This window comes from Xylocopa sonorina, chromosome 15 (assembly GCF_050948175.1).
Source record: "Xylocopa sonorina isolate GNS202 chromosome 15, iyXylSono1_principal, whole genome shotgun sequence".
Classification (NCBI taxonomy): domain Eukaryota; kingdom Metazoa; phylum Arthropoda; class Insecta; order Hymenoptera; family Apidae; genus Xylocopa; species Xylocopa sonorina.
The window spans coordinates 1,090,453-1,116,912 of NC_135207.1; the positions used below are offsets into that span (position 1 = coordinate 1,090,453).

The 26,460-nt window shown below is 34.0% G+C and overlaps 4 protein-coding genes across 4 annotated transcripts in view; 2 read left to right on the forward strand and 2 right to left on the reverse strand.

Annotated features, from left to right (window-relative positions):
* LOC143430606 (circadian clock-controlled protein daywake) overlaps window positions 1-26,460 on the forward strand; it is a 210,144-nt gene that overhangs the window by 141,679 nt on the left and 42,005 nt on the right. The gene's annotated exons all lie outside the window — the stretch shown is intronic.
* On the reverse strand, window positions 460-2,195 carry Archease (protein archease). The gene is made up of 4 exons (XM_076907098.1): window positions 2,065-2,195; window positions 1,820-1,844; window positions 1,425-1,629; window positions 460-1,179 (listed from the first exon to the last, which is right to left on the reverse strand). The coding sequence occupies exons 1-4, from the start codon at window positions 2,114-2,116 to the stop codon at window positions 994-996; spliced, it is 468 nt and encodes a 155-aa protein (XP_076763213.1). The 5' UTR covers window positions 2,117-2,195; the 3' UTR covers window positions 460-993.
* Window positions 5,828-11,977, forward strand: LOC143430756 (circadian clock-controlled protein daywake). Its single transcript, XM_076907172.1, has 5 exons — window positions 5,828-5,985; window positions 7,053-7,145; window positions 7,952-8,218; window positions 8,534-8,692; window positions 11,460-11,977. The coding sequence occupies exons 1-5, from the start codon at window positions 5,910-5,912 to the stop codon at window positions 11,606-11,608; spliced, it is 744 nt and encodes a 247-aa protein (XP_076763287.1). The 5' UTR covers window positions 5,828-5,909; the 3' UTR covers window positions 11,609-11,977.
* On the reverse strand, window positions 12,781-15,860 carry LOC143430758 (protein takeout). The gene is made up of 7 exons (XM_076907174.1): window positions 15,804-15,860; window positions 15,573-15,736; window positions 15,461-15,486; window positions 15,218-15,351; window positions 14,408-14,580; window positions 13,548-13,756; window positions 12,781-13,190 (listed from the first exon to the last, which is right to left on the reverse strand). Exons 1-7 carry the CDS (start codon window positions 15,858-15,860, stop codon window positions 13,039-13,041), a joined length of 915 nt encoding a protein of 304 aa, XP_076763289.1. The 3' UTR covers window positions 12,781-13,038.

The window sequence follows — 26,460 nt, forward strand, 5'->3', positions numbered from 1 at the left end:
CCGCCATGGTCAGGGGTGTGCGTTTTCCGAACAAACGTCCACGCTTGATGTTGGCAGTGAGTCCCTTTAACGTGGGCCTTATCGCGAAAGAAAGGGGGCAAAAATGAAATGAACGACAAACACACTCTTCTATTATATAATTTTTAAAACTGTTCGATCCTCATTCGTATAGTACGCACACTTCCGAAGATTAGGAGGATCCCACTGCCTGTCGTTTCTTGCCCGAAACTAAGCGGGCGGTCGTCGCTTCCTTCACGATGGAGGGGTGTTGGATGCCAGGGCCGTACGCTGCGCACGTGCCAAACCGTGTTCAATTCTCGTTCCTATTCTATCTCTACCGATAGAAAATTGTTCGCGTTGATCAATAATTTCTGTTATAATTCCTCGTTTAATTGATACTTGTAGGAAATTTAACGCTAGCGATACAAACGTTTATTATTTCGTTATTATAACGGATACTTTCACTGAAAGAGAAACATAAAAAAAGTATCTTTATTTCATGTTTATAAAAATATACAAATACTTTGTAACATTTTTTATACGTCTTTTATATGTAAAAGCAGACGCGTGCTGTTATTTATAGTTATCGGCGATATCTAGAAGCCTATAAGCACAATAACGAATATGATTAAAAATGAAAATATTTATGTTATTCAAATATGTCATTTACGTTTACACATGTATGTTGTGGATAGCAAGTATGTACATTATCGTTCTCGACGAATCACGTGGCTCCTTAGTGCATCGATGCAGACCTGAGGTAGGTCGCCAAGAAGGGAGCCCGGTGTTTTCTTCGTAACGTATTTATTTGAACCCTACGTAACTACAAAAGGATCGTACCCTATGTAGGACGTAAGGGAGGGTATATATAACTCCCTTTTTGCTCCTATAAGCACGCGGCAATTTCCACTTCTCTGTCTTAAGCAGAATTCCAAGCCAAGTACCCAGGCCGCGTCAAGAAATCAAACGGAGCATCGTGCTGACCCGAAACGACTATATGTCTACGATTACGAAAACTTGAGGACGTTGCGACTCGGCATCATCAAGGATCTGCATGGCAGAATACGTGATTGCTTTCACTTCGGCGTTCTGTGTATGTTTGCCGATCGTGAACTCTTCCCCTAATGCCGTCGCGGTGATCTTGAAGTTTTCGCGGTCGAATTTAGTGATCTTCACTTTCTGATAACACAAGACACTTTCTCTTATAAAAAGATCAAAAAATGACGAGTTATAAAAAGAAGAGGCACTTTATCTTGATCGTCTAATTTTCTAGCGAAATAATACGATGAATGATAAAACTTATCGAATGAATGATGTGTGAGAAGTAAAAGCGTCGAATGAACTTTAATTACGTGGATTTTATGATTAGGGAAAGATTTTAAGTGAAATTATGATGCAATTAACGTTTCATCAATGTAATATACCTTTGCAACGATAAACGGCTCGGCGGAGAACATGAACAGTAATTCGTCAAGGAAATGGAAAAGAAGACTTTCCATATCGTGTCCTTCTGCTTCCACGTAGTGCACCTGTGTTATCTGAACCCGCTCTAAATCCGTCATGTATCCAAACATGGCCATCGCGCATTGCTCGAAAGCCTCTTCTATGGTATCGCCCCACGCGTGTAATCTATAATATACCTTGAATATTAAAATGTATATTCACTTTTATCATTTAACGTCATTAAAACAATACGACAGATTAATGTTGTTTTAGCTCTCTAAGCGGTAACACGCCGTTTCGGTGTTCTTTTTAGGTTAATCGCGCAAGTAACCTCTAAAACTCTTTGCCACGAAAGATTTATGTATCGAGTACTTACTGTACATCCGCAGTATGATCCAAATCTGAAAAACAAAGCGTACGCACGTGTCATTACTTATTTCTCTGTATATTTACACGGAAAATAACGTTTTAAATTTCAGTCTCGACTTGTCCACATGTGGCAAAATGGATGCCGGTACAATGGCGCGCCGGCTGTAGGTTATATCGTTCTAATATTATTGAACTGTTTACTTCAAGAATTCAACGTTTCACAGAACTTAAAATACGATATCAGGTACTTACATTCGTATTTAGGCGAAGGTATCACAAAATCCTCTTCAGTCAACGCGTCCATGATTGTGCACAGCTGATCTCACGTACGTGAATAGCCGATCAGCTGATTCTCTGACAGGTTTAATCAGTGGCCGCTTAGCTGTACGCGTACAAGGTTATACTACGTAGATGGCGTTACGTAGAAGGCTGTTCACGATCTTGATTACCGATTGAGCGAGGTCGTTGGAAATTTTTTTTAACGCTTATTAATTATGAGATAAGTAAATAGTCAATTAGTTTTTTAATTTGTTTCCTAATGTTTACATTTGTATATTTTGTTGGGTACGCATTGTATTTGAAGATTATAGATTTAATTTACAGTTGACACTAATTAAACACGCATGCATTTACCTTAATTAAGCGTCTACTTATTGAAGTATATGCAGTGGCTATGCAACGCGCGAGCAAACATGTATTTTGAACTTGTGTCATTTACGCGCATTATTTTCCATAATAGCGACAAGCACCGCTCACTAAGCGACGGATGGCATAATGCAACTTGTAAACGTTAACCGATAGATGTGCATAATTTTTCTTTTAAAAAAATATAAGATGCAATCGGGTCATTTTACTAGCACATACAGAAGGAACTGCACCATTACATTTTTTATTTTGACATACATATCTCACACCTTAGTCTGTTATTTTTTAACTTTTATCTCAATACTAATTACAATTTGCTTAGAATTTCCTATAGTGATTAGGAAAATAGTTTATTAAATTTCCAATTTCATTGTATTTTAAGAAATTAAATTTCTTCTTTTCTTTAATGAATTCATATTTACTCACACTTTTAATACTCTGGTATATTTTGAGCAATCTAAAAAGACTGTTTCAAAAATACATTGGAATGATGGAGAGCACGATAATCCCTCACTAACACTATTTATTTAATTCTTTTTTATAATGTTGTGTTACTGCAACGAAATAAGGAAGTATACAAGGGATCCCAATTAATTAATTGTTCTTAAATCCAGCCTTGTATAGACAATAAAATGTTTAGTCATAAACCATCATTTAACCTAATTTTCATTAACCATTCGTTTTATACTTGTCATTCAACATCATCATCCCAGGAATTCCTGCATTACTTTATACGGTGATAAAAAAAATAAAAATCGATACGATCAACACCTAACGACGGGTAAATCAATCAACCTAGTCACGTCGCTTATGAATGATAAAAGAAACTCCTCGCACAGTTACCACACAATCCTCTATCTCGTACCGCGAACAAATCATTCACTTCGTCACCGATCGGGGATGATCGCCTGACCGCTTCGCCGGCTAACTGTGTCGATCGATCGATCGTGGAAACGAGTGAGAGTCGATCGCATCGATCAGGTATGTAACGTAGTACAGTTTCGTTGCCCGTTTTTCTTTGTCAGCCGTCTTACCGATGAAAACTAGTTTTCTCATATCGATGTTATGTGATCCAAGGGCGTCCGGTTCGCGCGCTCCGTAATCCCTGTTACATAAAACTGCGCAGACGGTGCCGTAGCGGTTCCATAGGGACATCTTGTCATCATCTGTTTACAGTATCGTTTTCAACCAGCCACCGTTCCTGGCAGGTACATACAAGGTCACAAGGTCACGGATGTCTACCTTTGCCCGCACGTGATCTACGTCCGATCGTAATACCTGTCTCTGTCGATCCTTGTTCGCCGCTTTGATCGATTGCTATTTTTGTGCTTTTTCAAAAATATCGCCGGATCTTAAGCGAAACTAACCGAGGAGGTAGTTATTACGTGCTATATCTGATTTTCTCTTTAAAATAGACTCTGAGATTTATTGTCCGTTTAGTGCTCTTTAGAAAAACTTGAATGTTCCTAATCTGGTTTTTGTAACTTTTGAATAAAATTTCGTAATTTTACAAAGATGTCGCATAAGAAAATGTTAAATAAAAGTTCATTTATGAAATAGATATATTAGAAATGGGCACGTAGTAAATGGGTAAACTTCAGAATTGATTCAAATTTCTGTTTACTGCATTTCTGCGGAACACGCGCGTAACACTGAGGAGGTTCATTAATGTTAATTATTTGTTGAAATTCGATTACGAATGAAATAAATAAATAGGATCTAATAAAAGGTCGAAATAAACGGATAATCAAATAAATGATAGGGTAATAAGAAAGTAATAGTCGAAATTGGGAGAACTGTTCTTCGAATCGCGAAGAACGCGAAGGCAACGAAGTGAGCTCGATCCAGACTGGTCGATCCACACTGAAATCCGTGAGTCACCGTGTGCTGTTAGCTTTACTGTTCTCCGCGGTACACCGTAACCGCCAGTGTAATTTTGTAGGTAGCGTCGTCAGAGAATAATTGGACGTCGGGTTACTCGCCGAGCGTGGTATTACGAATCATACGTCGCACGTTACCAACATACGATGCAGAAAAGCAGTTCTAATTACAGATAGAAGAAGCTAAATATTGGCCAATACGGAAGCGAGTCACCGTAATACGAGTGTTTACAAAACGAACCTCGTATATTCTGTGTATAGTTTAGAACAAGCGGAGGATTAATTATTTAAATAACAGTTTTTGCATTCCAAAATAGTATTGTAGTTTCTATACCAGTTTTGTATAATTTAGTTACATTTATCTTTCAGATAGATATTAAAATATTTGTCGTTCATAGATTCTTTAAATACGGGAATATTATGCATATCGTTTCACTAACTCACAACTAATTTCCATCGGTAAACACGCACGCATTTAATGCATTCACGACATGCGTTGAAAATATAACTATATAATTGATTTCTAATTGTGTCACACATAAATTGTTTTCGCATTCTCGCAATTTTTAAAAACATCATGAAACTTGTCTCTGTTTTTATAAATACAGGTAGTATAGATTTAAATTCTATGACTGAGCAATTTAAGAAGATTCTACTTACTTCATTACAACATTTATTGTAAAGAAACTGTAAACAAGTACATGATACGTGTTTCAAATAATTTTACGGGTATTAAAAACTACTTTTATTAAATCATTAGGAACCCCAAAGTAATTAATATTATCTATACTTATTAACAAATTAAGTAATATTACCTATACTCTTAAAACTAATGCAGAATTATTTAAAATATCGATCAGCTAGGAAAGAGGCTTATTTTGCTCTCTCTCGAACTCACCGATTCTAAGAAAAATGTCATTATTAACTATACATTATCAACTTAACTAATTGCATTATTAATTGACCAAAGTGCAGCCAACTTTTAAAATCCCCTCAAAAAAAAAAAAAAAAAAACAAAAACAGAAAAAATGCGAAAAGAAATTGTTCTAATATCTCGTTTGACACTTGTTGTCAGCAACATCAACGTAATTTCTATTTCGTCAGTAATGATCAAAATCCAACGTCAATTGAGAAAGAGGAACGCAGCGACAGTGATAGAAGGTAAACAAGCGTGGAAATTATTCCGAGAGCGGTTCCGAGAACGCCTATGCAGACGGGCAGGCGCGAGAGGAAAGCGAGCCCAGCGAGCCAGAGATGCCGATGCAGTGACAGAAAAGTCGAAGCTGGATCGGCCTCCTCCTGGATCGGTGGACGGCGGATAGCCCAGCTGTTGTGCGTTAACAAAAGAAGAGCGGGTTTACGCGTTCCCTAGAATCCACGGCGGTGGAACAGCTCGCAGGCGCAATTGCTGGTGCGGCGGGTCGCTTCTCGCCTCTCACGTGTTGGCGCGCTTTAATGACATGCAATTTTGCAACGTAGCTATCTGTGCCGGAGTCCTTGGAGCTGGAAACTATATAAACGGACCGCTTATAATTGGCTAGGCTAGCTGGAAGATTTTTACCCGAGTACACCATGTCGTTCGAAGCCTTTCGTGCTATAGCCGTCGTGCTGTGCGCTGCCACCCTCGTCGCCGGGGAATACCAACTTCGTAAGTTGCCATTGCAGAGTCGTCCATCCTTCGTCTCCTCTGCTCTTTTTCAGCAGCTTTCCGGGTTACGTCACTGTTTTCACGTTTTTCGTTTCATAGTTTTACTTGAATTTTTTTCATTAAGCTATGCGGGTGAACTGTTCTGTGTCCTTTAATTAGCTTCTGAATGGAATTACAGATATACGTAGAGATTAACGAGAGTAAATTGAAGCAAGGGAGGGCGATATGGAGTTCTGGTTTTATTTCCTATATAATCCTTTTGTTGAGATAAAGTTTCGACTATTATTTTTTTTTTTTTTAGGATTATGAAGCAGGAACAGATTGAATCGAAAGGAAATGATATAAACTTTTTGATTTTTTCTCGTTTCTCTTGTGCAGAAAGATTAGACTTTTTGGTTACAATTTTTCTTTCCTTTGCGAAGGGTAGTTAATTTTACTTTCAGAATGATAAAAGATTAGGATAAATTTATGACTTTTAATGTGTTGCTCCTCTGTTTTCTCTGATAAGGATAGATTATACAATCTTTGTATTCATTATACATTCTTTTATTAAAGTGTTTATGGTACGTACTTTATAATTCTGCGAACAACAGGGTGATGTGTATAAAATTAAATTGCACCACATCATGATAAAAACTTGTATTCATTTCAAAATTATTTAATTACAAATAGTTATTGTTGCTTGTAATTAAGAACTTAAATTGTTAAAATGGTTCCAATAGAATCTATGATTTGTTAAAGTTACTCGGGAGAGAGAGAATTGTATTTAAAATCGGAACACCAGCAAGTAGTTTCGTTTTTTCTTTTACAGATGAAGAATAAATGTTTCTATCAACGGTTCTGTTGAAGTATGTAGTAAGATAGAAAGTCAGTGTGGGTTGTTTCGACGCACGACGTAAGTTAGTAGGTTGGTGTATGTGCTGGTGAATTCAGTTTCAGCGAAATCTGAAAATCGCCGTTCACCATGTGCTTTCGTTTTTGCCCTATGAATCACGAAGGAACACCAACCCATTTGTCGTAATCGCTATTTCTTTCCACTGAATAACCGTGTTTACTTTGTTCCATAGCTGAAACCGTGAAAACTTGCAAAAGAGATAACGATGACTATTCTTCGTGTTTGAGGCTCGCCATTCAGGAAGCATGGCCCACATTCATTCAAGGTAATAATATCATTATTGTCCAAATGTGAAACATTATTATTTAGCGAAGTAGGGAATGATTAAACGAATCGCGTATATATGCATTCAGTTCTGTTTTCATATTCGTTACAACCCAATAATCACATCATTTTTCCTCTGTCAAACTTGTTTCGAATCCGTCCTTGTAACGACGTTCGTTATTCCATTTCTTTCCTGAACAGCATTAAAGTAATAATGATTACATAACACTGCATACTCGTTAAGGTCATGTAACAATTTTTAGTAGAAATCAATTATTTTGATGATCAACGAAATTGTATTATATACGCAGAGTCGATTAAGTAACCATGGATTTCAACTGTTTCGATGATTTTAGATAGTAAACATTCTCCGTTCACTTAGCAAGTGTTTTTTGAACATTTACAAAACTCGCTTAGGATATGACGTGTCAATGGTACCAAGCCTCATTTACTTAGTTTCGGTATTTAATTTTTCAATTAACGCGCAACCGAGCATGACTACTGTTGCCTCTTAACGACGATAAAGAATATTAGTAATGATTGCAAGATATGCATTAACATCTTTAAATATATTTGCAAAATGTTTCTTACAATCTTTTTGCATTCTTTTATGATACTAAAAGATTGTCAACGTACATTTCTTTTATACGAATTATTAAGGCTTTATAGATATTCGCATTAAACAATTTTGTATAATATTGATTTTTATACTCCTTAGAGTGGGAACATTTTAGAAAAAGGAAAGAAACAATTCTTTATTGTCTCAGATTGTTCATTTACGCACAGTTTAAATGAATTTGATCACAGGGCTGCCAGATTTCGACATACCAGTCTTGGATCCTTTTTACGTCGATTCCCATTCCATTGAATACGCGAATGGTCAACTTCGCGGAAAATTGTCAGCCACGGACGTTCGGACGTACGGTCTTGCGAAGGCGCGTTTCTTGTCCGTGAAACCGGAAATAAACGACGACTTCTTTCGGCTGGAAATTGACGTCGAGCTACCGAAGCTTTTGGTCGATGGCGACTATAAAGCCGACGGCCAACTAAGTACTTTCAAGATTGGTGGATCGGGTACAGTACAACAGAGTTATAATTCAAACTTCGGAAATTAATTGATTAATCTTAATTGATTTATTGATTTTAATTAAATGGATTAACGTATGATATTTTTCGCTAAATTGAAACCGTGAAAAGAGTAATCGAATTGAATTTCGAGAATGTTTTCTTAAGTAGTAACTGTATTTTCATTCAATGTTCCCTTGCGACAAGAAAGAAAGAGACACAATTTGTAAAATCGTACGCTTTTAGTATAAGTAACAGTACTTGTAGTGACTTATCGGAGGCTTGTTTATATAATAGTACGTTTCTTGTGTACCTATTTGACAGGTTTCTTCAACATCAGTATGGAGGACGTTCGATGCACCTGGGACATTTCTGGTCACGTAGTGGATGATAGATGGGTCGTGGAACACTTTAAATTAGCACCCACTATTGGAAACCTGAAGGTTTGGTTCAGCGATCTTTTCAATGGAAACGAGGATCTGAGTAAGTACTCGAACTTATGTAAAGTAAGTAATAAATATACGCGGTTCAACTCTGGATGAGTTTATTTTCATGCGTGAAGGTAAACTCAGTTATTAATAACCTAAGATTATAGTATACAAGGTATATGTATAGGATGAGTCAATTAATTGTACCATTCAATTTATTTGTTATCTATTTGTTGCGTAAAAAAATGTTTCAAACTATTTGTTACATTGCACGTTCAATATTTGGTTGAAACATTTTTATTTGTACAAGAGATATTTTAACAATAAAGTTTGTTACAGTTAAATAACTCACTCTGTATACGTACAAGGTAAGTGAAGTTGGTATTTCATGAAAATCAATTCCAGTATATTACCACAATTGAAACAATTTTGGTTACTTCTTACTATGCAAAGTAACATTATTCCCTTACTTCAGATGGTATTAATTATTTATTCGTGTTATTTGTAATTTAATCATTAATAATTTATTAATAATATAATATATTTATTAATATATTTATATTAATATTAATATATTATTATTTTTTTGTTTTTATAAATATTTTACGTCACACATATACATATTGTCGAATTATATGTTAGTAACAAAAATTTATTTTCATTATAATTACAAGTACAAGTAAACATTTCCTAGAAATGATATTTATCATGCGATTCTGCTGTGTATCTAGATTTATGTCTTTAAATCTTCTATACTCGTTGTAGGATGTGATTTAAAGTTGTATAATACTTGATTATATCTCTAATTGTAGCAGTATGGTTCTACTATACATGTATATAACGTATAATTTCGCAGTAACCGATTCTTATTCTATTGATATCGCTGTTACACGAAACTGAGAATTAATGTAAACGACAGATCTTGGTCAGAAAACGTGCACTAGAAAAATACATTAATTTATCTTCGCAATTATTAGATATATATTAATTAAAATTTGCCAACCGTATTGCACATACATACGTATTTGTCGATTCGTTTATAGATGAATTCTCATAACTGGCGATCTCTGCAATTTTCTTATCGCAATAGACTGAAATCAGGTTGTATACAGATCCCTTCATTTCTTCAATTGTGTAAGAGTGAAATCGTATTTCAATATTTTCTTCCTATTTCTTCTTTTATATATTCATTTCTAGTATGTGCCAATCCTAGCCTCTCAACATTCGTCTTTAAAAAGTGGAGATCTGTTCGAACAGGGGTGTAGCTTGGAAGACGTAAAAAAAGAAAAGTGAACTGCTTCTGAGACCGATCGAGGAAGTTCGTGTCGATGACACAACCGTTACAAGATTCCTATAACAGGAATGTGACATAATACAAGTACGCGGGGCAGTCTTGCTGTTTACTTAAGGTAACTGCCTCGATTCGGCCAGAAACTTTCATTAGTCGAACGGATGCTTTTCCGACATATCCTCATCGTTACGTAATGTTACGCTCGCCGTGGACACGCGCCTACGGGCATTCCGATTTCAAGAGAGTCCTTTGCCGTGTAATTAGCATGCAATCGCAATATACCACTGTCATTTGCTGCTTGTCCTCGGTGCTTTTGTCTCAACCAACGTCGCTCGCTAAACTTCTCTTCGTCTACTGTGTTTTTCAGTTCAGCTCTCTTGCGTCAAATGTAATTATAGCATTTTTTGTTTCATCAAGATATTTTGTATGTTTTATGTATAATATGTACGAACGTACAAGTGGAACCAGGATTGGTCGAATTAAACGTGAAATTCGTTCTGTTTTTACGTGAGAGATGTTTAGAATTTTCTTTGATTATTTCAATGTTTTAATAATTCATTCCATTTTATTTACGTATGTACATATGTATCTTAACATTCTTGGTTACTTAATATTTTATTAGTTTAGCTGAAAGGTTATTTTAGTTATTTTAATTTGAACAAATTCATGCATTTCCCAATAATATTTAATTGTTAAAATTTAGACGTGGTCTTATTTCTTTGTTACTTCCAGTACATTAATTTATAGCAATACAGGTTTACAGCAAGAAATCTGTTAAGGAGAATTTATTTATATTCTTTGATAGTAACAAAGCGTATAGTTTGCGTTCATCAGTTTTAATTTGCTGTTTTTTTATTTCCAACATTTGAAGATAGTCACTGAAATAATTTGTCTAGTAATTCTTCTTCGAACAGCTTCTTCATTAACAATTTTGAGAATATATGTACATATATATAACTTTCATAATTTTTAAATTATCTTTTATGAAATTAGTATAAAACAAAAATGATGAAGAATTGGTTGTCATTTATGAAAACCAGAAGAAAGAATTAAATCGCTTTTAGTTTGCACAAAGTGAATAAAATTAAAATTGCAATTAATCATTTATACGATTTGTAAGTGAAATATTTTATTATTAATATGACATGTATTCTTCTTCATTTAATTACTTATTAAGTATTCAAAAATTTATGATGAATTAAAATTAAATTAAATAGTACCTTAGAATATTCAGTAAAATATGCATACCTACATATTTATTACAAATTTCAAAGAAATACAAAATGATTATATTTCATTATATATATATAACTATAATTAAATGCTACATTTATATAATTTAATCATAGTGACCGTTATTATATAATGTAAAACCCGTTGATACCCGTTGATAGTTACCTCTTATATTATTTATAAGAGGTAGAAAGAATTCACCCTTAGGAAAAATTCTCTAAATAGTACATGTATAAAAAAAGCATAAAAAAATGTTGTTCTATGACAACAATAATAAAAATCAAATTTCTGCTTTAAGATCGCGCTGCTTTGGTATTCGTCAACGAGTATTGGCCTCTGGTGTACCGTGGAATGCTGCCAAAAATGATGGATATGTGGGATTCGTCTCTATCCGAATTCACCAATCGTTTCTTCTCGAAGATACCTTTCTCGACGGTGTTTCCTTGAGACGCGTCGATGTTGTAGCAATAAAATAATTACAAAAAAAAAAAGAAAAATGATATAAATAAACCGGAGGATGAACTGTAAGGAAGTTCGATGGATTTTTCAGTTCAACGCTAAAGTGAACCGATATGGAATAGAGATAAGAAGAATCAGTCGAATGGCGTTGCAGTATGATATGAACGTTAGGAATATTTTGTAACATATGCTTGAATTTAGAACTGTGCGTTTTTCGATTATTCCCATTTTGATTGATGGAGACTCCTGATAAAACAGTCTTTAAAAAGACTGCTTCTGTTATTGGATGAAGTTTCAGTTTGATGTAAATAAACGTGAAAGCGATATGCCAAATGTTAATAAAAGTAGTTTCATTTATTTGATCTCTAAGTATTATGCAGCTATGATATTATAGCGATTAATATAATAACTATGATATTATGGCAATTCAAATAATGATTATGTACAATGTAGCAATTGATACTAATTTTCTCATTTGGGTTGATCACTTAATTTTTCCTTTTACTTCTCTTTTTGCGATAAAATGCAAATTTATTTGTGTAGACACTATTACTGGCTGCGAGTTAACACAGGCTGTTGCTTAATCATCTAATAAATTTTTTCTTCAATTTGATCACCATGAAACGTTATCACTAATGGAAATTATAAAATAAGGTGTAAACTACATAAGGCTGTTGATTACGCAACGAAAGTCTCTGTCCACGTATTGCACGTTAATGAGAAATGGTAGTTTCATAAATGTTGGATAAACAATTTTTTTATTTACTTTTTTCAACGATACAAATTCTTAAGCCCCGTTTCTTTCAACACTCTATATACATTTAATTATGTTGTACTGAATTGAGTGATAGAAATGAAGACAAGGTTTAAATGCGTCGGAATAGACAAATAGCAGAGAAATGAAAATTTAAGCAAAGAACATGCCAGTATGCTTCTAATGTTTAAGGTATGCAATTTTAAGACGTAAGCTACACGCAAATTATATGGAAACGTATACGTTCGTGTGTCGCAAGTATGGAAATCTTGTAATTGAATGATTGCGCTTAACGATACAAAACAATCCCTCTTTTGCAACTTCTATGGCATGAGTGGCTATCGGGAACAGATTGAATAGTATCGTCGAGGGCGAGTTTTAATGGTCACCTGCGGAAGGGAATAGATCTACATTTTTACAGATATATACATACATACATATATTTTTTTGTTCATGTGCCTTCTACAGTATGTTCAACTATTATTTGTATAATTAATTGTACTGAAACTAAACGACGTGGTACTTTGATTATCCTCTTGATATAACCCAGGTTATACGATTCGTTAGTGTCGTAATCCTATACGTAACGTGGAACGTACCAATTTGAAACGTTTATTTGTTTACTTTTCTATTTTTTAGTAGAAATGAGAGAAATGCACGGAAATTATGGTAGCAAGAACACCTCTACTGGTACGTGACGTAATAATTGATTAACGATCCCGGCGAAGAGTGCAGATAACTTCTTTTTCAGCTGCGGCTCCATCACTTTCAACACTTCCTGTCCGTTCTCGCGGAGGAACAGGTTAGTTGCCTCGGCTGTACAACAGTAATTAAAACTAACTACAAATTACTGTAAATTACTACCAGCTATTATTATAACGATAATTATTACAGCTATATTTAATTGCAATGTAGATTTTTAATAATTCCTTTGTTTACTGTAACTACTCTGTAATCGTTTGTCTAAATCAATTTTTATGTCAAAATTAATATTTGCTAAGAAAAGTGTAGCATTGAATACTATTGTTACGCAAAAAATTGTCTAGATATCGGCCATATCTTTTATTGAAGTTTAGTAGATTCTTAATCAGTTGTAAATCAACTGTAACTTTCAAATTATTGTACATTTTTAATATCTTCTTTTTTTCTAATCATTTTTAATCGAATACTTACTGAGAATTCGGTTGTTATTAAAAATCTTGCGCACCCGCATATGCACTTTTTTCACGTCCAATACAACGTCAAGATTCTCCACGTTCAGATACGTCTTTCCATCCCTTACGTTGGTCGATAGGGTGCCTTTGACTAGAGCTTTAGGGTCATCGAATCGCGCGTGGAACGTTCCATTGCCACTGGCTGGTAGAATGATTAGCACCCCTGAACTAGCATATTTAAACGCAGATTAACACAACTACTATCGCGATATATTTAAGCGAATTGATAACAATTACATCTCCCCCCATCCTCTCAATACCTAATCTTCGAACATTGAATCTGTTTTGTGACATATACTTTCTTATTCAGACATTCTTTCAATGTAGACTTAAAAATAGTAAGAAAATTCTAAAGGTGTTGTAAAAAGTAAATAATCATATCTATGTATAATAATATGATAAATTTTGTTACGTTCATAATACTGGGAATGCAATTTGTAATTAATTTCATTTATTTTCAATTCGTAATTCTGTTTCCCAGTCTGCCTAAATTATTAAATTGAAAACTGAAAAACAAAATGTATACTACAAATGAAACGACGCGTTTATGTAAATTATTGTCCCTTAGTTAGGTTCTAGTTTGGTTAGGTATTGGAGACTGCTGTTGGAGTTGTTTTTAAAAATTAAATGTGTAGTAATTAGTATGTTTATATGTATATTTTGTATTAATTAGTAGTAAATGGATAAGGAACGAAACTGTATTACTAATTAACAGTATATCAGTTAGTTTATGTTTAATAATACGAAGAGAAAAACGAACAGAGCGGATCGTTGGGGAGCAGAGTCTAAATGGAGTAAAAGCGTTTGCAGATTCCGAACCTGGAATAATGCGCGTCCAAGATGAGGGCTGGCATTCGTACAATGGCTTCGAAGGGTGAGCCGAGTTTAATGTCCTCCACGGTGTAATTGCTCGCTCCCCTTACGAACAGCTCGCGTAGTTGAACCTTGTAACCGTTTATACCACCTGTCAAGGAGAGAGTCAGCTCGTCCATCTGTTGAAAGAAACGGATTCATGGAATATACATATACGTGCACGTCTGCGGAACAGCTAGCTGCAAAATGCATTGATATTAAGATTTCTGCCGTTTCTTTCCTTTCTTTCTCTTAATTCAGTCGCACATCATTTAAATACTGGACCATTTAAATAGTGAACTTTTTAATTCTAGCTACTTCGGGTTGGGCCATATAAATGGAGCCATATAATTTTTTTTATAGTATGAACATGCCCATTGTCGTACTTTAGAGGGTATATGTTATAACTAAAAATTTAAATGCCAAATAATTCCTATTTCTATGTAACTAATCACTGAATGTCATTTTTCAATTTATATTTTATACGAATGCATAAAGGAATGTTTGTTAAACAAATTTGAGTTTAGAAATTTTCAGATTCTTTTGCAATTTTTTGCACTTTTTAAAAATTGATTTATTAAATTTTAGCGAAACTGTAATATCATACAAAGGGGAAACTGATTTAATCTTTTATCAGAATTCAATATCTGCTGGACACGCCTAATAATTATAGGGAAATTTGATAGATGGGGTACATACGGAAGTTACATGATGAATTTATATGCGTAATTCAGTTAATTAGAGAGAAACGAGTATCGGAAGAGAATTGGCGCTTACGCGAAACGGCTCGACGGGAGGTAGCTCGATTTCCGGTATCCCCACACTCAAGTATGGTCGCAGATGATGCAGGGCGTCGATCAAGCATGATTTTAGCTTCGGATCGCTTCTTGAACATTGTTTCACGTATTCGGCTGGACATGTAAACGTATAAACGATTAACTGTTATATTTATAGCAATTGGTAATTATTTTAAATGTTTTACGCAACAATTAAGTTGAAATTAAATTGAATGAGTCTAACAGATTGATTGATTCCTTTTTAATATTCTAATTCATTCAGTTACATTATATGCAAATATATTTGTAGTTGGGATGGAAAATTTCAAACGAAATGTCAGATTTTAAAAATGTACGTTTCATTCATTATCACCTCTACGAAGAGCATGAAATTTTTCATTATAATAAACTCTTTTATATAATATTTCCAATTGAACAGTCTCGTTAAATAAATGTCACACGTATTTCTAGCAGCACAGAAATCTGTTATTGGCAACGACGAAGTGTAAAGTTCGTCGAGCTGCAGTGTAACATTAAACGAACGTTAATAACCTTTAACGAGAGATGAAAATGAAGCAAGCGGAAACGGCACGTCGCGGCGGCCCCGCGAAAAGCAATAATATTATACTTGCCAGGCCGCGCATTGTGAAATTCGATTGAAATTTCCGATTCGAATGAAATTGTACGACTGACCCCTTTACCTCGCATAACACATTTATGTAACAACCGTTTCCACCGTTCTCGACCTAACAGATACCCACATTCGCTTAGCCCATACCAACCGAACGGCGATTCTATCCTGGTCAACGTCAGAAATCCCTCTAGCTACTGCGATCGTCAACGTGCAACGTCGTCAGTCTCCCACGGGAAACCAGGACATCCACTTGACATACAGCGAACAAAAACATCAACGAAGAACTCGAATCCGGGAGGAGAAAAAACCCCTTTTCTATCTCTAATATACCGTGCCTTTCAACTTAGTCAGACTTTCACTTGATTTTCACAGACTCAGCTGGCGTTGGCAGCGTTGTTGGGTCTAACAGGAAGCGATCCTGCGACAGGATCGGGTGCAGAAAAATCCAAATTACTCACGATTCGAGTCGACGGAGAGAGCTGTTACAGTTGCAACGGTTGCTGTCACTAGAACCCACAATACTGTTACTCGGAACATCGTGGTCGCTTTGGTGCGTCTCTTCTACCCGAAACTGGATGTTCGACGGCGTGGAGAAGCGTACTGCGGAGTCGTTGATTCGGGGACGTTGAATTGACCAGGGAACTGGACTCGCTGACAGGCACCGACACTTTCGATAAGCGAGGTTTAAATCCCGAGTCCCGGTTAAACAGCACCGCTAGACATGCACTGGCTATGCAAGAGGGCATTGACAGATGCCAGATCGTAACTGCACTCGGATACTTTCACTGCTGCAACGTGCACCTGCGCCTTCTTCGTCTGAGACGACAGACGAGTCTCGGCTAGGCCATGCTAGACTCAGTCGAAAGTGTACGGCAGACCCTGGATACTCCTTGATCTTTTCTAATCGCGCCGCGCGCTCGACCGGACTGGAAAGCTGCCTCCTGGAATGCTCCTATTTTTATTCCCGCCGTACCGACGCTCGTTCTTCCCAGATATTGATTTCTTTCTCGCTTTTTCCCGATTCGGTGCTTGTTCGCGCGACCGTTTGCCAATATTCTCAATCTCTATCGACAATGTTCGTTGTTTCGAAGGTGAATCGAAATTGTGTGTCTTCTTTATTTTCAGTTTGCCCATCCGTCGTCCAACCATTCCGGGTATACCGGAGATTCTGTTGCCTTGTGGCTTTTTCTTCCATGCGCGTTAAAATTGCACCAGAGTACAGTATTTTGTTAAACGATCCTTACGAATTTTTAGCAAATTTTTTATATAAAATGTTTAATATTCTTGTATTTTTATAGGATGCTATTTTGGACGATACGAATTTGATATTAATTAGTTACTATCAGTAATGCAAAGTATTTTATGGGTTTTAAAAATGTTAAAATAACACTTTAAAAATGTTTTCCAAGACAGTTAATTTGTTTAGTATGTTTCTGTAGGCAGAATTTAGTTCTTTAAAGGAGGATACTTATTTTATAAATATTAATGACTATTTTAATTGAACAAATTTTAATTGAAATTACAAAATTCAGTACTTATTATCCTAGTAATTTGGAGAGTTTTAACAACACCACTCCTGCCGCGACGTTAATTTGCATTAGCTCAGAATTATGGTTGCAGCATTGTGCAACCAGATTTTTGGTAGACTGAACGCCAGGTATGAGCTCATGAAAGTATAGAAATTATCAAGATGCTACGGACGTTTCGTGTACATCGACTCTATAATAAAGTATGCGTTTACCTTCAATTTCACTTGTTTCGATGTACAGTGCCCGTGCAATAGTTTTGAAAAGTCTGTTGGAGATTCGAAACAATTCACAGCTTTTCAGAAATTATACGATTTGAGGATTGTTTTACGGCACTAGGAAAATAATTAACTTTTACGTCGTAAGAAATATAATAAATTTAAAAGAAACGGATAGAAATTTTCTGAAAGCGTTACTAATGAAGAAAAATGTTACCAAGATCATAAGTTAACAAGAAATAAGTTAACAAATTTAGTTAAACGTTAGTTACTAAATATACAGTTTCACGCTTATTAGTTTCATAACATTTATAATATAATCGCGATATCTTAATATTTATAAAATAAAAGCGATGCTCTTAGCAATATTTTACACAGCTGTAAGCCTGGTTGCCATTGGAAAGGCGCAATCGAGTTTGAAATCATTTTACACTGGTAAATATAATATTTTGATCAGTGCAATACTCATTTTGTTAAATATAATTATCATTCTATTAACATTAAATATGTTAATAATACTATTCAATATTGAGGTCATATAAGCGACTATCTTGTAACACTATTAATTTAAATAATTTTTTTTTTATTTGTTTCGGTTTCAATTTTAATTTCCATACCCAAAATGGCAGCGGTAAATTTAACAAAATATAATGTTGTACGATTCCAACATACATATGTATTACATAAGAAACTTTCGCTTACCAGAGTGTTGCGACAAGTATTCGCTCATATGTGATCTAAACTATATAGTTATAATTGTAAATATGGGTTAAGTACTTATCCAACTCCTAAACATTATAATGTATCTATTACAATCCAATTATCCCCTTTCTAAATATTATAATACAATTGTCATAATATAATTATTTTCCTTGTAAATGTTGTGATATAGTTATTTAAATTGTCGCAATATTATTTTGAAGAATGTCGGAATAAAAAAAGAAACGCATCGTATACTCATTTTATATGTAATAATATAAAAAATCTGTATTATTTACTAATATTACTAAATGAAAACCGTAAATGATTCACATGTTGTTGATAAATGTTAAAGCTGGAGAAAATATCGAGTTCACGTTGATTTTTCAACTCCTTTTTTTTATGTAATCGTCTTATGTAATCCTTAATCCTGTCTCCAGAATAGAAAGGTAATAATAATATAGGTTGCAAAGTGTTAAGAAGCGTATAATGTTTTTTTTCCATCAATTACATAAAGATAAGGTGTTACATAGTCGCAAAAATACATATAGGAATAGAAACATGGAAGTAGAGAAATATTCGTGGATAAGAATACGAGCAAGAAGAAATTATTGAGTAACCTATATATCTCACAATATTCCATGATATATCTATACATTGAACTGATTCTTGAAAAGAAGAAATTGGCAAAGTTCTCAAAGAATTTTACATAATATTTTCCATTTTCGAATAAAAATAAATCTATTCTTGCGATACTTCAATAAAAAGTTTATCGTTTTAATTTTTAATTATTATCAGATTCTACAACATTTTTATACAATATAAATTAAACATACAAACAGTATAAATTTATATTTGTATTTAATATATATTGAATAATATTTTATATATATATAATTTATATTATTATTAATATTAATTATATAATAATTTTAGAATTAATTGTATTTTATTTCTAGACATATGTATTATAACAAAATACTTGGAAAATATTTTGTAATTTCTATAGGTTACAGTTACAACAAATTTACAATTAATATTGAATTATATCTAGATTTATTCTGTATACTACAATGAAGACGTGGATGATATATTTTGCTTTGTGAAGAAGAAATGCCTTTTATAAAAAGGGTATTCTAATCTATAATGCATTGCAGTATCTCCTTATTATTAAAAGAAATTTTATTGAATCTTACTTGAGTTACGTGCGTTTGCACGCAATACTACATTTTTAAATTCAATTCTATCAAAAGCAACGTTTTATTAAAAAATCTTCGAGGTGTTAAAAAAACAAAAATTTCGAAAATTCTAAAAGCCAAGAGAAGCGAAACATATTCATTCAACGTAGATCTTGCACTGCATCCTTTCGTATTTCATGTCCTTCGATGTTGTGGCGAATGAATCTTCTCGTTGAACGTAAAGGAAGAGATAGGTTTAGAAGTACATATAATTTATTCGAATAGCAAGCAGACATCGCTGGTGACCTTAAAATAACGCGGTCCATTCTAAATACCAAACAATTATTCGTTTGTATCCTATTTGCATTTATTACATAATTTTTATTGATATTAGTAACAATTTTGAGTTGACAATCATCAGCCAACGTAGCGTCGAATTAATTTCTTATTTTGAACGAAGAAAATTATTCAGAAGAGTCAATTTTACAACGAAATCGAAAATACTGCCCGCAGGGTCTATGTTTCTTAATATACATAAAGCTATTATTTATATATCCTTTAAATCTTGGAACCACTTTTTAAAAATATTCTGTACATTTTTTTCTTCCCGAAGAGAAACATTTTTGAAAGGGAATTTGTTTGAATACATGTATAATTGAAAATAATGATAAGAATGTTGTATACTAACGGATACATAATAGAGTAACAACAGTTTTACAGAAATAGATCTTTGATAATTAAAATTTATTCGCTTATTAAAAGGAAATATAAACAATACTTCTGAAAACAGTCACATACTCATTCCTACTTGTATTGTGATCCATTAAAATTAAAGACAATATTGAAAACTTTCACTCATGATCGATTCAAAATTTAAACTGAAAATATAATTATTCTCATAAAATTTCTACAATCCTAAAAAGTTAAAAGTTTTCATTGTGTCACAGAGCTCTTATTGTCATAAAAGTTTTAACAACGATGCATTTCAAAATATATAAGAGTTTGAAAATAGAAGGTACCTAGTATTGATTACTTATAGTATTCATTTTTCATCGATAAATAAAAATTTGTTGTTAATACTTGAAGTTGTGTCCTTTTCAAATAATTATCTTAATGATTTCTCAATATTGATCTGTATGCTATTTCATCAAAATCTCTGTTACTGTTTACACATTTTACAATACATATAATACATATAAGATTCGATAATAATAATATTATTATATTTTTTAACTTTCAAAAACCATCCCGAAAACATATAAATAGAAACACAGACTTGTTAAAAAACTTATTCCGTTCCTGCTCTTACAGGCAGTGACTCACTTTTCGTCATAGACAATTATTTGACTCATTAGTGACCTTTGAAGGATATCTACACTGCTTGAGGAGATTGTTACTTTACCGTTCAGCCTGACAACGAACAAGAAGGAAATGCAGGTTCGCCAGACGACCATAAAACTGAAGGATAATGAAATAATCTTTATTAATAGTTAATCAATAACTAGGATTTCAAATATTATGTATGTGGAATATTTTCGAATGAGTTTTTCCCGTGAATGTTTTAAAACGACGAGTCAGTTGTTGTTCATCAGCCGTCTTTAGAGTGATATCTCAGTTATAAAGAACTATCTAATTAAGAACTGTCCATTTATAAAATCTTGTAACTGTCCTTAACGAATAAATATCCTACAAAACAGTGCGACTGAAACTGTTCGTGAGAAAAAATTTCACCGGTTTTTTATCCCTATTTCTTCAGATGAGCGAGAATGTGACCTTTCCGGTGTTTCGACGCCGAGATTGTGCAACGACCGAAAATGGAAGGCGCAGAAACCGAGGCAATAGTGTAACGTCTCTACCGAGACAGATCATTGCGTTCGAACAGTGGAAGAGCGGCATCCTACCAGAATAGCTCATATGATTAAAAAGAGGGGGGATGGACTCGTCTGCGTGATTAAGAATTAAAATTCACAGGACTAAATCTTCCTCTATATAATAATAATATAATAATTTATTCTACAAATCTACAACTAGTGAAAATTACAATATATTTGTTTAATTACAGCTAACCTACATATACAGAGTGTTCAGTAACTGATGGTATAGCTGAAAAGGAGGTGATTCTAGATGAAAAAATAAGTCAAAGATGTAGGGTAACAATTTTTCATCTGAGGCCTTGTTTTCGAGAGAATCGACTTTGAATTTTCGCCAGGTACGAATGCACTTGATCACGTCTCGTTAGATCGGATCTCACTGTAAAAATCTCTGTCTCGACGAGACACGTAGATTACAAACAGGTAATTAAATAAAATGTTTGAAACAATGTTTGAAGTTTGTAACAAAGTTTATTCTTACAGAAATTGCTGAAAATGTTGCCTATCCTACCGAAAACATAATTCTGCTCTTCTAATTAGATTTCTATGAACACTTTCTAAGGTATTCGGTTGTTTTAAAGTATGAAAGGCTACGATAATCTTTTCTTTCGATTGCTTGCAACTTGTGATTTCTTCAGAATACACAATCGATTTAATATGACATAATAAGTATAAGTCAAGTGGCTATTGTTCCAGCACGACCAATCCAACCTTGGTAATGTTGATTTAAAAAATTTCTCACAGGTAGGAAAGCATTTCCGTGGTATTGCAAGCATTTATCAACATAACTTCAATCGAGACAATGATCTACAATGAGATCCGCTATATCGAAACATGATCAAGTACACCTGTACTCAGCGAAAATACAAAGTCAATTTTCTCGAAAACAAAGCCTCAAGTGAAAAATTGTTACTCCATATTTTTGACCTATTTTTCATCTAGAATAACCCCCTTTTCAGTTGTACCACCAGTTACCGAACACCCTGTATATTCCTTTATCAGTCTACGGTCGCTAACCTACGCTCAGAGACATTCAAACAAGAAGCTTGTTAAAGCTCCCGAAGCGGTCTCGAGTCTACTCTGTAAAGTCGCTCAAACGAGCAGCTGGTTAAAGCTCGGAACTTCCTTTTTCGAATTGTATATCGTGCAAATGCACTTGGAGCATTATTTTGTCGATCGCGTATACGATATTGTTTTCTTGCACACAAAGCATATCTTATAGTCTAGAACAGTTCTTGTTTTTACAAAAAAATGCGTTCCCAATTGTACTAATATGTCCTTACATTTGTTATCCATTATGTCAATGCATTTATTATATATTCTATTTTCTTTTTCCTGTTTTGTTACTTACTTTTCCTTTTGTTCTCTTTGTTTTCCTTTTAGTTTTCTTCTTCTTTTCTATTTTTTCCTCTTTACTTTTCGTCGCTTTTACTGTAACTGATATATTTGAATTATAGTTTTTGTTTCAAATATAGTTTATAGAATGTATTCTTGCTAGTAGATGCTTTACTATTGATTGGTCTTTTGATTGGTTTATCGATCGATACTTTTCTATTGGTTCATAAGCCCTCTTTACTCGATCCTTGTGAACTATTGTATTTCTTCTATATTATTGTTTCCTACGTATCTATTTATTTTATAAGGACTCGTACATTTTTTTGTAGTTTATATATTCGCGGTGGGTTACATAGCATTACTTTGTCTCCTGAATTGTAGTAATTGATTAGTTTTATTTTTCTATTATAATAATATTTTTGTCGATATGTTGATTTTTCTAGATTTTGTCTTGTGATGTCTCCTCTTTTGTGTAATATTATTAATAAGTTATCTATAAAATCTGGATAAGTGTTTAAGTGATCTGTGTTAAATGCTTGATGGTTGTCTTGTTTTTTTCCCCATATACTAATTCGTGAGGAGTGAATTTTGTACTTTTCTGGACACTTGAATTATAAGAAAACATTGCTTGTGGTAACCAACTATTCTATTCTTTTACTTTTGATACAAAGTGTTTCAAATATTCAATTACAACACAATAGCTTCTTTCCAGAGATCCATTTGATCTCTAATTCTGATCTTAAATTGTTAATATATATATTTTTTTATTTCCTTTTGTAGTCATTGGTAATGGTCTTAGAATGTCCAAAGATAGAGATACGTCAGTTATCATAGGTTCTTTATTTTTAATTCTAACTAATTTAATTCTCTGGCAGTTGAAACGTAATTACGTTTATTTTTAAATTAATTTAACGAAGTCAGTTATTTTCCTCTTTATATTTTTCCAATAGTAATTGCTTCTGAAAGTGGTCTTGCTATTTTGGAGAAGTTTTTTATAAATCTTCTGTAGTATCTACATAATTCTAAAAATTGTTTTACATTTTTTACATTTTTGGGTATTGAAAATTCTGCTATAGCTTTCAACTTTCGTGGATCTGTTCTTATACTGTTTTCACTTATTATATATTCCAAGTATGAGGCTTCTGTTTTCAATAACACATATTTTTCCAGTTGCAAGTATAAATTAGCTTCAACAAGTCTTTTCATTAGTCTTGAAAATTTGATTTCATATTTCTTAATTGAACTTGCGTGGATTACTATATCTTCAAGGTAGACAAATAACAAATGACATTCGATTAAATTTGTAGTGGCCATATGTTGTTGAAAATGCTGATTTATATTTATTTTTTGAATGCATTGGTATTTGATGAAATCCCAAGGCTAGATCAAAGATTAAGAAATATTTGGCGCTACTTAACTGATCTAGAATATCAGTAGTATTTAGTAGAGGATATGCATTGCTAATTGTTTTCTCATTTAATTTCTTAAAATGACCATTAGCCATCACTTTTCTCCTTTGTTATTTTTCTTTTTTGGTACAATCCAGAGAGGAGAATTATATTGTGATGATGAATTCTGGATAATGCCTTTATCTAATAGGTTATTTATCTGTTTGTTTATTTCTTCATTATGTACTTGTGGATATCGATATTGTTTTATATTTATTGGTGCATCGTTTTCAGTAGTGATGCATGCGATGATATATCTTACTTGTAGTAATTTTTTATCTGGCAGATAAAATCTATCTGTATGTTTCTCTATTAATTTATGTATACTGGTTTTTTTTCTTTGTTTAAATGGTGTAGTTGTAATAAATTTTTTATTTTCTCTATTATATTTATTGTATTTTTTTTATGGTTCATTAAATGATATTTTTTCATATAGCTCTATTTCTATTTATGGGATATTTACTTTAATATCTTCATTGGATACATTTATTGCATATAAATATCCTATGCCACTATAATTTAAAATGACTGCATTTCCCAAGTCCAGTTCTGCATGTAGATTTAATTTTGGAACATATCCTGTGTTTAAATTCGTATTTAAGATTTTTATTTGTATTGTTCTTCTTGTTCTTGCTGGTATAGTTATAATGTCTTGTTCTTTGAATGATAGAATATGATTTCTTGAGACGAAATGGACTCTTGCTTAATCGATATTTATTCTTATGTTCTTGAAAAATTCTGTGTCTAATATTCCATCTTGTTGCATTGGTAGATATTCAACGACATGGAAAATTGCCTCGGTGTCTAACGTTTTGACTTTAATATACCTTAAGGTGGAAAGACGATCCTCGGTTATTCAGTTCAAATAAAAAGTTATGTTTCTATTTATATATGGACCTGGAGCAACTACTTGTTTTTTAATTACATTAATGACATTGCGCCTTCACGGAAATTATTACTTATTAATTTTACGCTCAGTGGTTTAACAGTTTGTTCTCTTCCTAAACGAAGTATTGCTTGCCTACGTCTTACTACATCGCATAGTTTAGTTGAATCTGTTCGGTTCCCGAAACCATTGATTTCAAGGCTCACCCCGTATTTCATCGTGAGATTTATGCCACGGTCGAGATGATTACTATTTTTCAGAAAGGTCTTTAGTTTCTTCTACCATCGGGGTGCCAACCTTAGATGATACGTGACTTTACGAGTACTTTGCAATTCCTGGCCTTCACTTCATCTCAATAGCATGTACCGTGTCGTAAATCTCATCACTTTCTACAACCCTTAACATCGCTTAAACAGACCGCGACCACATGGACACCTTCAATAGATTTCCGACGGACCTTCACTTGCATTTTCTTCTCCCTTTCTGTATCTTCCCGCACTTTTTAGCATCTTCCCGCTTTTTCCCACTCTCTACCTATCCGTTCATTCAGTCCACCATCTCGACACACCCTCAGACCAAAGGTCTTGCCAATCACCGACCTACAAGTTCCACTTCCACCAGTTCAACCACTCCCGACGACTTCAACCGATTCCATATAATCAGACAGATCTTCGCCCTCACATTCATTCTACAAACTCATTCAATCATTTAGTGTAAAATAGTCGTGAAATATAAGTGAAACCTTGAAAAACAGATAGTTGACCTTTTTCGACCCTATCGAGTACCCAGAACGATAAGTTTTACGGTACATTTTATGGTCCTTCGAGTCGGATACACAGTATAAATCTACAGTGATACTGTAATACAGTGAAACCATAAAAAATGGCAAATGGTGAAATGAAGCTACTCGTCGCACAACGTGCTATCATCAAGGGTCACTTAACTCAATTCAAGAATTACCTGTCAGAGTACACAAGTCAACCAAATCCAGTAAAACTTTCGGTAAAGGTGAAACGGCTCACAAAAAGCTTCGATTCGTTCCAGGAGGTGCAACAAGCAATAGAATTATTGGATACTACGAGCAATCGAGTAGCAGAACGAGAGATCATAGAGGAAGAATATGACGATCTCATTACAGCAGTCGAAAAACTACTACGTCCGAGTACCATAGGGAACCATTCATGCGTCTTCCCATCGATAACATCTAGTGGACCCAGCGGGGTGAATGGAAACCTCGAACACTGGCTAACTTGCAAGGCTCAATTCACCTGTCCCAAATCCGCACTATCAAGCGAGGCAGCCAAAACAATCAATTCAGTGGACCCCATGGGATATAATTACTCGCATACATGGGAGTTATTAAACCAAACCTACGCGGACAGAAGACTCCTGATTTGGCGCCACGGCGAGCTGATGCTGGAGACTCCACCCATCGAGCGATACTGCTCA